Genomic DNA, 14,499 nt, shown 5'->3' on the forward strand with positions numbered 1-14,499 from the left:
GTCATCCGTCAAATCATAGGTGTAATATATTGTTCAAATAGAGAAATCAATCACAAGACGAAACAAATTGTATTTGTCGCTTCGATGTAGAGTCGAGCTCTCGCAATATACTACGAGTTACTTTTAATTGCAAAAGATAATTATAGGAATGAGAAGGTAGTAGGGGGAACGGACAGAATAATATAGCCCGAACATTGACATTTCGTACATTTTAATCAAATCACAGTGTATTTTCAAATAATTATACCAAAACTTTGGATGGCAAAATGTATTGAACAAATGTGTTACTCGTTCGATTGCATCAGTACAGTGATTAAAACGAAATTGCCATTTGCAATTATTAGGAGCTGGAAGCCACATCGTTATAGCGCAAGTCGAGGCGCAAGCTTCCATTCGCTTGAAAATTTTTGAACCCACAAAAGCTCCACAGAAATAATAATAAGATGATGAGCGAATTGTTCGAAGAACGATTCCAAACTTTTCAATAGCTGGCCGAAGCCGGTGACAAATGCGCCCTATTCGCCGGCAAATTTTTTGAAAAGACGCCATTCACGATCTATTCTGACAAATGGAAGTTATTTCATACATCGTACCAGACTTTGTTAGGTAATAAAATTACTAAAAAAACGTGGAATCTTTTTTTTTTGCCTTAACGGACCATGCCAGAAAATGCTGAATCTACTGACAAAGCGATAATCGAATTGCTGTGCGGTACCCATATTGTTAAGAGTGCCAAGGAGGTATGTAGGGTGGAGTCTCGTCATACAACGCAGTTTACAAACTTTGGCTGTTTGACGTAGTATAAAGCCACCCTAAAGATATGCAACTCGTTTTAAAGCAGCATTGCCTGACACGTACCGCGTATTACTACTGAAAGATACGAGGAAGAGTGAGGAGAGCTTTATGGCCTCCACATCACCCCTAATGTACACTTGGCGCAACACTTCACGGCGTCTCTTTATAATTTAAGTGTGCGGTAATTCAAAATCGTACTTTCAGATTGAAACGAACGAGTTGAATGCTTTCTAAAGAACGACTTGCGCTAACGAAATGTAAATAATCTGATAAAGAATAAAGGTTTGCCATAAAATGACGTGAACTTATATTCAAGGAAAGCGCGGTGTTTTTTCGTTTCCCCCGTTATGGGAATTCCTCGAGTAGATATAATTGTATTAGCTTTTGGTTAGAGTACAAAAAGATTTACCGTTTGAAATTTTGTTTTTTCAAATCGCGAAACTGAGCGAAGCGTAATTAAGATTTCGGCGAACATTATAACTTTGATTTGAATATTCTGATCGCGTTTTCCGCATCAGAAGTTTCGGGATATAATAAAATTAGTATAATTATCAAAGTTCTCGGGCCCTAAATACAGTCAAATCTCGATCAGATATTATTCACATCCAATAGATATCTCTAGGAACTAAAAACAATGAATTGGTCATTAAGTATCAATCTGACAAAGCTTTTTGTTTTATTGTCAGTCATCAAACAACCCACGCGAGTCATCTCAAAAAAAGCTTTTTCCTAATGGATGAGAAGAAAAAATAATTCCGAGCGTGAGTTTACGCTCATTATCATACTAACAGCTGTACCAGCTAAACACATATATATGCACGTATACATGTGTATTCTTGATCGCGGTTCCATCAATGAAATCTAATCGCAATCAACAAGTTGGGACGAAAAACTGAATCAACGCCGCTCCTGCGGAGCCGACTTGTTGTTCGTGAAGCTCATGAAAAACGTGAATCGCGTGATGTCGAATGATCAACAGCTGATACCGTATACTGCTTTCATATTTATACTCCATAGGTATACCTAGGTACTTGATATACATATGTATAACGGATTATACGCATGTATCATATACCGTACTCATCGATACAACTCTCGGGGATTAGTTCGCAGACGAATGGACGTGTTGTATTATGGGTCAGTGACGTAAGCGGGCGCGGGAGTCCTGCGCATCTGGACGAACCCTGAGAGCTGAAGGGTAGAAAAGGTGAACATTTCTATAAAGCCGGCTGAACAGCGAAGGGTTGGAGTCATGCATCCCTGACAAAGTTACCGATGTGCACAGCGGCAGCGTAGGTCCAGCTTAAAAGTTAAAACTGGGAGCCTCGCATCTTTCTGGGTGATAAACTGGGAGAGGCGCGCGACCCTTCGCCCTTCACCCTAGGCGGTTCTTCCTTCTGGGTTCCGGTGGTTCACCGGTTCGGAGTGGCAGCGCAAGCTCAGAAGGAGAGTCGGCGTAGTCAAATGGATCGAAACGCTTTAGTTGAAGCGCCGACTCGACACTCCGCGTCGTAGTATAAAGCACGCACTCGTAACACACTGTAACATAGGCACTTTTTTATTAAAAAGGAAACAAAATAAAAAATAGACAAAAAAAAAAAAAAACAACACCCTAACTTAACTCACGTAGCTTATTACACGAAATATTATGACGAGGGTGAAGCTATAGAAAGCTAGGACGTCAGGGGTAGCTTGAAAAACATATTCTAAATAATACTCACGTAGAAACATAATATACGCGAGAGTTGGTAACATTATATTTTTCAAACAAAATATAACAATGTGCCGATCAGTGAACTGGAAACGAGTTATCCTCGTTTATGTTTTCCAGATTTATTCCTGTAAGTTTATTTACATCATATATTCGTAGTGCATGATCCGTATTTATTCGATATATGTTTTAATCATACTTGTATCTACCGATGAACATGAAAACTGTATACTTGTTGTACAGTTACTCTTTTATTTTCCTATGTCTCGAGTTCTATAATTGATCAGGCGTTGTCCTTCTCATCCTGAAACCAGCTATATTGTTATAATTGCAAAGTTCATCGACGATGACATCCTAAAATCCGAGGACCGTCTTATATACGTGTTGGGATCGATGACATGAATCTATAAATTACCGCGATAATTATCCCCCATGAATAATCATTATATACGGGATCGTTTCTCTAATCCTTTTAGATGAAGGAACGTTCGACGATCGATTGATAGGACTACGTCTTTCTTTATTGGGCAAGAGACTCGTACGACCTGACCTACTATGACACTCATAAGGGAAACGTATCTGTATCACAGATATATTGAACTCTGCATTAACTTTGTTCAAACAAAAATATTCAACTTTCAGAAATTCCTTCGTAGAACATTCGTTTGAAAAAAATCGCATAATTTTTGCCCTTATGTTCAGCGTATTGTACGTACGTGGAAAATCATTTCGAGATAAATAAATCGTATAGACGAGTAATTCGAAAGCGAATCGAATTTGACCAGGGGGTTTTCTCTCCCGCGTTATATGCAAATATGTTTTGACTTACAATCAGCAACGAAAACGTGTGACAAACGATTTGTGTACTTTATAACGCCATTTTAAGCAATATGTGAAAAGGTGCGATATTGGATGAATTCAGGGATGGCTTTTCGTTGAATTTCCATTGTCACCGAGCATTTGATGGTTCCGTGATTTTTTTTACGTCGGCGTATACCCGATGGCACTTGACCGTCGACGAGGAGGTGGCACATTTAATCCTCAAGACGAAGCGCTACGCCTCTCTGAATTTTGAAACAACACGTTTGCGAATATATCACGTTGATCGATTTATCGATTGCACGCAAATTAGCGGTGTATCACATGTAGCGATTTCTTATTTTCCTCCAAATAACGTTGAATTTCAGACACAGCCGCAGCGGTAGTCCGCGTGCATCTAGACGCCCCGAGGTACATAGAATATCGAAGTACGGCGACCCTGACCTGCAACCACAGTGTTTCGGAAAGTGATTTACATAAGATTGAGTTTATTCGAAATGGCAACAAAATATTCCAGTACATCAAGGATCGGAATCCGCCTATAATCGAGCATACAGTTCCCGGTGCCGAATTGCAGGTATTTTCTATTTCGATTTGACGTTTAATCCTGATATTCAATTCACTGTTATTTCCAAGATCGTATCGGCGATGAACACAGCTTTCGTGCCCAGAGCTTTAAGTGTTCAAGAATCGAGAACCGTAATTTTCTCTTATTCATTCGGAGCGATTTTCTTTTCTCGATAAGGCTGCAGTTGTTAGTCAGACAAGATCGGCTGACGGCATGCAACCGGAGTAACACCTGAACCAGGATAATAATGAGCTTATCTCAGTAGATCCGCGTTTTAAATTACGCGTTGCCGCCTCGTTGAATTACGCTTCTTTCATTGAACGTGCAATCAATTTACTTTCAATGAACGACTCGGTTCACGTGTTCGATTTTTTCTTCGACTCGCTGTAGATTATATGTATGGTATCGGAAAAAACAATTTCACCGATTTTATCTGAAAAATATTTCAGTTGACGAACGATATGAGCGTAATAAAATTAAAGAATATCGGATTCGAGGCGTCCGGCGAATATTCATGCGACGTATCAATGGCGACGCCGATTTACACGAAGGGTTCCAACACGGTGGAGATACAAGTAATCGGTAAGTGCAAATATCTCATCGAATAATTTGTTTTCCTTATCAAGAACTGATAAAAATACAACGATTGGAATTTCGACATGATTTCTCAAACATTGCAACTGTATATGGTATCGAAAACCGATAGAAATCACGCGATTATCAAGCTTTAAATTTCCACAATTATTATATCCCAGTAGTACTGTACGATTATTACTGCTGTAGTAATTGAATATTTTTTATTTGTTATTTCATTTTCAAAAGTGACAGTGATTTGTTAGTTAAGGGGCATATTATTCCTCGTAACAATTCTGATTATCGAAGGAAGGAGATCCGAAACGTTCATAACCGTGGGGCGTCCTTTGCAGTAAATTAGGAGAATAGGAACAATCAAAGAAGAAAACAAGGATAATCATGACAGCAACCATTAGAATAATTCGTTACGGAATCTGTGCCGAAACAAAATATCATACTAGTGTACGTAATCTAAGGAAGAGTTACATAATTTGAGAATTAAATTCTAACGCTATATTTTGATGTACTTATCGATAACATATTGTATTATAAATGCCCCTTCGCAAAACGGACCACTGCCATATATCTGTAGAAAAATTATTATACCCATTTTACGTGTATTTAAGAATTATAATCGTGTTTATTTCAACTCTGAATAATATCTTGCATGGAAGAATTTTAATATATTCTAGTCGTGCAGATTCAGCAGTTGTAACGTTATAAGTTACTGCCGTTAGATGACCTCCCCTAGCTCGGAAACAAATACAAAAGTAATGAAACACTGAAATAAATATCAATAAATGAGAAACTAGATTAATTCATTGAAATAACGGAATATACAAACCAATAAGCTCACGTGTACATACGCACACTTTGTAACGCGAATGCGTGATGATGATGATTGAATCGGTCATGCTATTGATCGCACGTGTCATCCGAATCATTGAAAAATTGAATAAACAAAGCAAGGAAAGTAAACCGAAAGAATGAAAAACCGGATAAAATGAACCTGATAATCTGGCATATATCGAGATCAAGTTAAATTGCGAAGCCTGACAAAATCAGGCGGGGAAGCCAATTGTAGAGAATACGCCTACAGATACCTAATTTACTGAATGAGAAAAGCCCATTGGGGACAATCGTTGATTAAATAGGAAAAATAAGTGGGTATGCCTGTAGCGCCGAAGGAATTATGATCCCCTTCTCGTGTATAATATATTCATTGTCAGTGGCATATGAATATTCAGAAACGGCGACAATGGAACGTCGGAATGCCACAGAGTGATAAAAGATTGTTATATGCGCGTGATTGAGAACAATTACACCCCTCGTATTATGAAAGTAGGTATAAAAGGAGGACGAGGAAGAAGAAAACGGCAACTCGCTACGCCCGCGAGATACAAACCACTCGACTACGTATACTTCGAAGCTGTGATGAGAATCTGCACAACTTTGCAGCGAAACACTATACAGAAAACAAAGAAGAATCGAAGGGGAGTTTTTCCCCCGCAAGATTACCCTTGTTTCTCGTCGATTGTCCGATTGTACCGAGACAGCTCTTCAAATCAACGATCCTTATCCCATTTGGTTGTACGACGATGACGCAAACAGCTCGTTATAAATTGATCCGAGAAGGGGCGTTTTCATTTTTCATTCATACTCTGATCGGTTCTTAATTCTTCGGGGAATTAGAAGAACTTGGAGGTTTTTGTCGTCGCTAATTACGATTGATATTTTTTCCTCGCTGTCTTCTTGTTTTATTTTTTCTTCACTCGGCTTTCTAAGAGCTATTGGACTTTGAGAAGATGACAAAAAATATTTACATTTATACTGGAATGATTATTGGTATCCTTAAGGAAGAACGAAGATGGTTTTAATAATATTGACGTTGTTTGTCTAAGTGTACGCTTTCAATGATACTCCACGTTTCGGAAACCAGAGTTGCGAATTTTCGAGAATTGAGGATGACGTCACTCTGATTTTTGTATCTTTCAATGCTATGAATTCGAAGAAATCGATCGCGGTCGATATTTAGTTAAAAGATTTTCGATCCGAAGAGGCGACGCAAGGCCTATTACCTATACGTAGACGCTACACGTATACAAGACACATCATCGCGCCCACACTCAATTTCGGTCTGATGAAAAAAAAAAAATTTTGATAAAAAAATACAACAATGTGGCGAATGAAATGTTTTTATAATTTTCAGTGCCTCAATCCGGAGATCCACGTATAACATTTAAGAAGCCTCATTACTTTGTGGGAGAAATCCTTGAGGCTAATTGTACTTCGTCCCCTGCACGTCCGGCTCCTCATTTAACTTGGTTCATAAATGGCAAAGAGGTAAATTAACATACGATATATATTCTGCAAACAATGAGATCTCTTCCTCTTAATTTTTATTTCTCTTTTTTTCTTCTTCAAAATCTCTACTTTCCACAGCAACGTTTTCGCAGAAAATCTTTACCTCGTAATAATTCCACGTTTCCGAACATACATTTCTTTCACACCCTTCTCACGTTGTCTATATTATATTTTGGTTTTCAACTCTAACGATTTTCTCCGGAGGGTACTGAAAAAAATTGGGGTCAAAAGTATTCAAAGAAATTGCGATGTATAGTGCCGGTAATCGTGATAATAAAAAATGAATATTGGTGCAAAAATCTATAACAAAAATTTGAAAGTAATAATTAACGACAAAAAACAATTAGCGGATGATGATGATGATGTACGATATAAATCTATCTCTGTTTTGGCTGATCACTTATGACGTGAAGATTATGTTAAAATATCCGGAAATAATGTGGAAATTATGAAACTTTCAATAGTGAATCGAGAAAGGAAAAAAGAACTCTACTAACAATATCAAACAAGCTGCTTTGAAGTGGGACAGTTGCTGCACTAATTATAGATATCGTTACAGAAATCGGATAAATTGAAATAATATACATATGACGAGAGACCGCGGATATTCGATATCGTTGAAAAAATTGAAATGACACGTATTTATATCCTCTTATCATCTCGACGTGAATCACAGATGCGTTATGTGATGTGACCGAAAGTTTGGTGAAAATTAACGTCAATACACACAAATTTTTTCTACGAACGATATGCCAATATTATGAATTCAACAACATACTTACGTACTCTTCAACAGTTCTCTGTCCTGACCTTGACTGTGCACAAAAAATATATTGCTCCTTAGATAATATAGCTATACATCTACGGCTATACGCATCTAGGTATATTATATTCATTTTTTGTCCCATCATGATTTGAGCATGCTTCTCACACGGCCGTGGATGAATTAAACCTAATTGTATGTGGCACGATATGGTTAAATCGCAAATTGACTATTTTTAATTTACTTGGAATCTGAACTTCATCATCCTAACGATGATTACATGTTATAAGAAACAAATGAATCAATATGAACGCCGTTTTTACCGGGATCCACTTCATCATTTCATTTTTGACGTGTTCATTTCATGTGCTGATAATAAATTATATTGAAAAAATCAGTTATTCGTGGTAACATCCGAGGTAGTTTGTTTCAGATACAACGGCTCATCGTACGTACGTGTAATTTATTCATGAATGCGATGATTGTTTTTCAGGTGGACGCTTCGCTGGTTACGATGTTTTCCAAAAACACGCTTGAACATCAACTGATGTCAACGGTTGCTCAATTGAGCATTGAAGTTTCAGCTTTACACGCAGGTGAAAATGGTCGTTTAGAAATCAGCTGCAATTCGACAATACCAACTTATCCGATGCACCATGGACAGTACGCGGATTGCAAGTCAGAGACTAAGTCAAGTGAGTATAAGTAATGTACAATTTTCCATCGCAGACAAATTTTGGTCGATATTTTTTTTTCTAATTTTTTTTTCTTCCTCCTACTTTCAGTTAAAATAATTTCCGTTCCTCTCACGTCGGCGGCGTCAGGCAGTTGTTTACCTCGAGGGAACGTCGTCTTGTCGACAATCAGCGTTATTATTATCGCGATATATAAGGTAATCAATTTACAATTGATACCCATAAAACTATTAGACGTAAATATTGTATTATAAATATATATGTATGTATATATATTTTATTATACGTAATATTCAAAGGTGAAACGATGCATGGTAACATGGAAAAAATTTTGTTCGTATATGCGAGGAACCTACGACATCTCCTCATATGTATTAGAAAATAAAATAATTATTATTATCGTTAACCGTATAACACTCTATGGCGTGTTGCAGCAGTCGCATATTTCCATTTTATCTTGCACTCATATTTTCAGACTGTAAAATAATATTTTATGTGGTGGCATACGTATCAATTTTATTCAATGACTTTACCTGTATCATCGTATTCTATAAGTGTAAAATATATTTTTGGCATTTTTTTTCTATTTATTCGAAATCAATCGATCATTTGCAAATAATGTATAGAGTGCGTATGCGAGCGGATTTTATTTATTCATCAACCTGATTTTTCATTTTCAACAATACTTGCGTTAATCGTACCGGATGACATCAAATTATTAATTATTAATTATCATATTTTTGTAATAACAACGACGCGGGCATGAAAAAAGTGAGACTCAATATTCTACATATCGTTCGAAATTACGTCGTTGATGCCCATGCACATCAGAGTTTCTTTGACTTGCGACAAATCTGCGCTCATCGGAACGAACAACAGATAAATGAAATTATCTATCTAGATAGAAAATTGTTCGATTTAACCCTTCACCGCGCTACTTTGCATATCTGCATTATTATTAACTTTTAAGAAGCGCGAGTCGAAGGGTTGAGTGTAGAAACATAAAAATTGCATGTCTATCGAAGTTGGAAATAATAAAATATATAGTAAAAAATGTTATACATACCATATAATAGAAATGCAAATAAGTCTTGCGGACTGAATTATAATTATACACGTACAGATACATGATATATACGTATATTATATACCAACTGGTACCATTAACGTGAATTGACGATGAAGAATTAAAATTTGCTGATTATTGCAAAGTTGAATTATAAATATATCTATATATTTTTAACAAATTTGCAGATCCTCGGTTAATTCAACTTTGGAATTATTTAGAAGAAAAAATAAAGAATAAAAAGAAAAAAAAAAGATATAATAGAAAAATAGAAAAATCGCTAAGTATTATTGCGTCAAGTACGATTTGGATTGTGTATGTTGATGTAAATCGTTTCGTAGGCAAATTTTTTGTTTGGTTTTTTTCTTTCAATGATTCGATGAATCACCAGAGCTTAAACTCCACGAGGCAATCTTAAATCTTATACTACAATTAAACTATACTATACATATACATATAATAATGTAAAATGTCATATGACGAAACTCTTCTTCCTGGTTTGGCTCGACACTGCACACAAGAGCGTGAAACGAACCAAATAACAAACAAATATGTCAATGATTTTGCCTTTTGTGTTTTGTACGCAATTTAACAGATGTGAATGTATATATGCAAGGTATTCAATTTTCAACGAAGTGTTAGATTATCCTGAAAACAATTCGTTGCCTGGAAAATAGTTCGAACGAAAGTTGCAGGTTTTCGAGGGGCAGACTAATCAGTGAAATCCAGTTCAACACTATGAAGCGACAGAATGATGGCTCAGTTTTTCCAATGATTTTTCCCTGAACATGAAACTCGAATTTCGTTTTCTTTGTGAGAAATAACAATTGTGTTTGTTTTCGTAAAAAATCGAGCAAAGAACATCAACCAAAGTGAAATTGGTCCTGCAAGCTTCGTTTGGGAATGAACTGCGACTTCTATTTCTCACAAAAAAAAAGAAATTTCAAGAGCGTTTTCGGGACGATCGAACCCTTCATTCGAAATGGGACATATCCTATGGATGTACTTTTGTGAAAAAAAGCGAAAAAAATAAACGAATAAGATGAATATTAATGAATAGTTGAAACGGCCCTCAATATGTAGTAGATGTTCAATCCCAGAGGGAATTGTGGATTAATCAATTTATATAGGTAGTTATCAAGAACAAGAATTGATAATTTTACAATCAAACTCCCTAAGTGTAAATAATAAATAAATGTTATGTTTTATATTAGAGGTCTTACCGCAGCTAGCACCAAATGAAATGCTAAATTTAGAAAAACAAATAAAAATTCGACATCCTCGTACGCGGAGATTTGCACGTTGGCTGAAAATACATTTTAGTCTGCGGTCAACGATTTGCACACCTAAATATCACGAGTAGAGCGCGAGGCATAGAGCGTATGAAAACGGATACGATAACCGAAAAGTACGTGTCCTTAATTTTCGCAATATATGTATATATATATATAATTTTTTCTGAAGCAAGGAATTATTGATCTTCAGTTTCATCCTATTTTCACTATTTACATAGCTACGATATCATACTTCGACGAGCGGATAAAGCGAATTGATTCAATGTTCCAAAATTTTTTCTAACGATTTGAATTTTCTGCATCGATCCGTGATTCGCCGGGTTGTTTATCTTACATTTGAATCCTACGCGAGACCCTGTAGAGAGTGAAGAGTACAGATGATGAAAATTCTAATATAAATCCGAAGGTTTTCTTCGCTCGTTCGAGAGTATAGTTGTTCTGTCATATTATATGATTCCTACGCAAAAAAAACCCAAACAATAATAGTCGTTAGTTATTGTCTACGATTTACGCTCATTGTATCTATAATATTCATGCAAAGATCAGCACTGCCAGAGATTCATAATAAATACAATAAATATAATTATGCATACGATATGGGCGAGTCGCTCGTGCTGTAAGCGAGGGAATTTGTATACCACGAACGAATCGCGACTCGTCAATTATTGTTATAAAAACTGAAAATATATTTTTCGTCAATTTCAAATACGACAAATAAATCAAATGGTCTCTGATTGAAGCTGCAGATAGCTGTTGAATACGGAGAGCGGTAGCTGTTGTAACTATATAGGTATATACATATTTACATGGTATTTTATTTATATATACATATGAAATATATGTATATAATATATTTGTGTTACGTTTATTTCTGCGAGCCGAAATAGAGCGATCACTTTAATCGAATAGAGAGAATAATGAAGAACATGAAAATTCGATCGCTCGAATTGTCGCTGGTAGAATTCAAAATATCATTGTTAATATAATTTGTATCTACACTACGTCAATATAAAAATAAATAAAAAAAAGTTGGATCAATCGCGGTTTCATATATATATACGGAGAAAATGGCAGATAATATTATTATTATTATATACACGCACCTATGTATCTATAGGCGACCATGAAAAACGACTTTTTCGATGATTATATTATACTGTCGCTAACTAATGTAAATCTTGCGTTTTGTTAGATGTGTAAATTACGTGGGAAAAATAAAGGATTGAGTAAATAAATTAATTCCTTTCCTCTAATTTAACACGTTTATGTGAGTTTTTTCTCATCTTTTACTATACCTATACTTATGTATCACAGCTGTACTTGTTATAACGGTGCTATGCGTAGAATCTAATCTCAATTACTATTTATTTTATGAAAATTCTGTCACTGACGAACTTGTGTTGTTTCTAGCTAACGCGAGTCGACCTACTTATCTATACCTGAACTCGCCAACGCAACGTCGTCGTACAAAACATGTTAGAAGTGCTCGTCAGGCAATGAAAAAAAAAAAAAAAATTAATACCTATATTCATATTTGACAAACCGGATAACTTCTGCGCCGAATTCATTCATATTAGAATGAAGAGCTATTGATTTGAGGAACAAAAATTTCACTTGGCCCTCAAGTCCCGATTGAACGAAAGGATACAAGACTCGCCTTAATTCAGATGCTCGCCAACTTTTTCTAAGAAAAATGTTTAATGGCTGCATTTTAACCATTCGACTGTATTCTCATGTATACGATAATAGTATGTCAATTGGTTTATTTATAAAGCATAGCTACATTTGAACTAATTGCTTGGATGAATAGAAAAGGTTGAGCCTGCGGATGTTTGCAGGAAATTTGGCCGGCCGGTACGCATTATTTTCTTATTACAAGCTCTCCTCGTAGGATTTGTCCCTCGGGATATTTTATTTTCAAGTTCACGGAGGTCCTGAGAGTGGCTGTTGTCCGACATGAAGAATAATGGCAATAATGATAATAATGATGAAAGTATAATATACCCGACGCGACTTTCCATGAGGGAAAAAGAAGAGTATCATGCCTCGCGAACAAGTGTCCATAAATGCGTAGTTAACGGAAAACAAACTTACCTTTTTTCCTTCGAACTGCGAAAAACTGAAAAACAGAAGGCGTAAAGATGTAATTTATGAACAACTGCAGCGAAGGATCATCTGATAAACGAGAGTGCGAGAGTTAATTGAACATCATATCGTATGTGTACCGAAGCGTAACGACGACGTGGACTCTGGATGTCCTTCGACGTCATTCCATTTTAGTCGTGTTTATGTTATAAATCCGCAATGATTTCGATGATCTTCAGAGACGCGATTCGAGCGTGGGATTGTTTCCAATGCTGCAATAATGTCTCACCCAGCTCTGATGGGACGCTAAAGAAGTTAGTTGAAATTCCTGAAACTTGCAGCAAAACTCGTCAGTCTCAGGCAACACCTGGAATTTCAAACATCAATCATTTTTTTACGTCTCTATTATAAATCCAAATTTGGAAATGAAGTTTTTTCCACATTCTCGTACGGATAGCTTCGATTATTTCCAGAAAAAGATCGAGTAAAAATCGCAAGTCTTCACGTTACCGACTTTCATCTCGCAGTAGTGCAGCCATAGCTCGATCGGACATGTACAGTATTAACATCTAATAATCGTATATTAATCATGGGAGCTTTTGACGTCATCACGCGGTGTCGATATTGTGTGATATTTGAACAGGATCTATAAACAAGATATTTTAATATCCTTATGTAAGTGAGGTGATTTTATATAGAATTATTATGTATTCGATTTGACACCCACGTTGCGCGAAATTAACTGTTGACTCCTTAAACGCACGGGATGGGTGAGATGCATGAGATATAGAGATATTATAGTCCGTGATTCATGTGTCTCACATTTTGTTATACGGTAGTGACAGTTGTTCACTTTCTAAATCGGTAACTAGTGACAACCGACTTTTTTCCATACTCCATTTAGGGAGAACCACGCCAAATATGCGAGGAAAAAAAGTTAGTGCTAATTTCAAATCTAGATCTTCTTATCGTCAGTTTATCAATTTGCTACAGTACACAATACCTGTATGGCGGTTTATTACTTCCACGAAATTTCGACCGTCATCACGCACGAACCGATCGAAATATTTTTCTTATGTAGATCCGGGATTCCAGTCCCGGGAAAGTATCAAATTAATTATATCTCATTTCGTAAACTCGAAATATAGGCGGAACGTAGTTTTTTTTCTTTCGTTCGTTTTTACAAGTTTGTAAATTTTATGCAAACGGCATTACACGAGTGCCGCATCGAGCTTTTATCCTGAATTCATACTGCATGAGAGTGAACGCATTTACAGCAGCGAATCCCTGTGGCTCATGTTATATTTTTTGCCGCTGAATTTTCATGAATATTTTAAGTCAGGTCGATGCTGATGCTGATAAATATTATCAAAACTGTATGAAAAATATACCGCACACATCCGAACATCGAACTAATTGTAAGTGAGATTTTTTGGGTAGTTTTTAAACGATCCTGAATGCCCAAAACTAACGGGGTAATCGAACGAGCAGGAAAGATTCAGCTGATTCAACCCATTCATAAATTCGAACGATCTTTTCACGAATAAAAAGATACAAACGTATATAAGAATTTGTTGTGAAACGCTGTAATATATGTATATTTCTATATACGTAGTTTGAACAAGGTTAAAGCAAAACTGATGATTTTACTCGGAATTTTTAAAAAGAATTTGAAATTTAGTCATAAAATAGAATGATTTATAAATTCTAGGAACAATTATACAACCTTCCATAATTCCACTGGAATCAAATGTCCACAATTTCT

At 36.1% G+C, this 14,499-nt stretch overlaps 1 protein-coding gene and 1 long non-coding RNA gene across 2 annotated transcripts; one reads left to right on the forward strand and one right to left on the reverse strand.

Moving 5' to 3' along the window:
• Positions 1-293: 293 nt before the first annotated feature.
• On the reverse strand, positions 294-14,185 carry LOC125499854. Its single transcript, XR_007276878.1, has 3 exons — positions 12,744-14,185; positions 2,069-2,334; positions 294-1,986 (listed from the first exon to the last, which is right to left on the reverse strand). It is a non-coding gene; the product is annotated as an uncharacterized LOC125499854 (long non-coding RNA).
• On the forward strand, positions 2,301-11,687 carry LOC105691989. Its single transcript, XM_048649807.1, has 6 exons — positions 2,301-2,636; positions 3,694-3,902; positions 4,343-4,475; positions 6,676-6,809; positions 8,087-8,288; positions 8,379-11,687. Exons 1-6 carry the CDS (start codon positions 2,576-2,578, stop codon positions 8,540-8,542), a joined length of 903 nt encoding a protein of 300 aa, XP_048505764.1. The 5' UTR covers positions 2,301-2,575; the 3' UTR covers positions 8,543-11,687.
• Positions 14,186-14,499: the final 314 nt, after the last annotated feature.

Source organism: Athalia rosae, chromosome 2 (assembly GCF_917208135.1).
Source record: "Athalia rosae chromosome 2, iyAthRosa1.1, whole genome shotgun sequence".
Taxonomy (NCBI): domain Eukaryota; kingdom Metazoa; phylum Arthropoda; class Insecta; order Hymenoptera; family Athaliidae; genus Athalia; species Athalia rosae.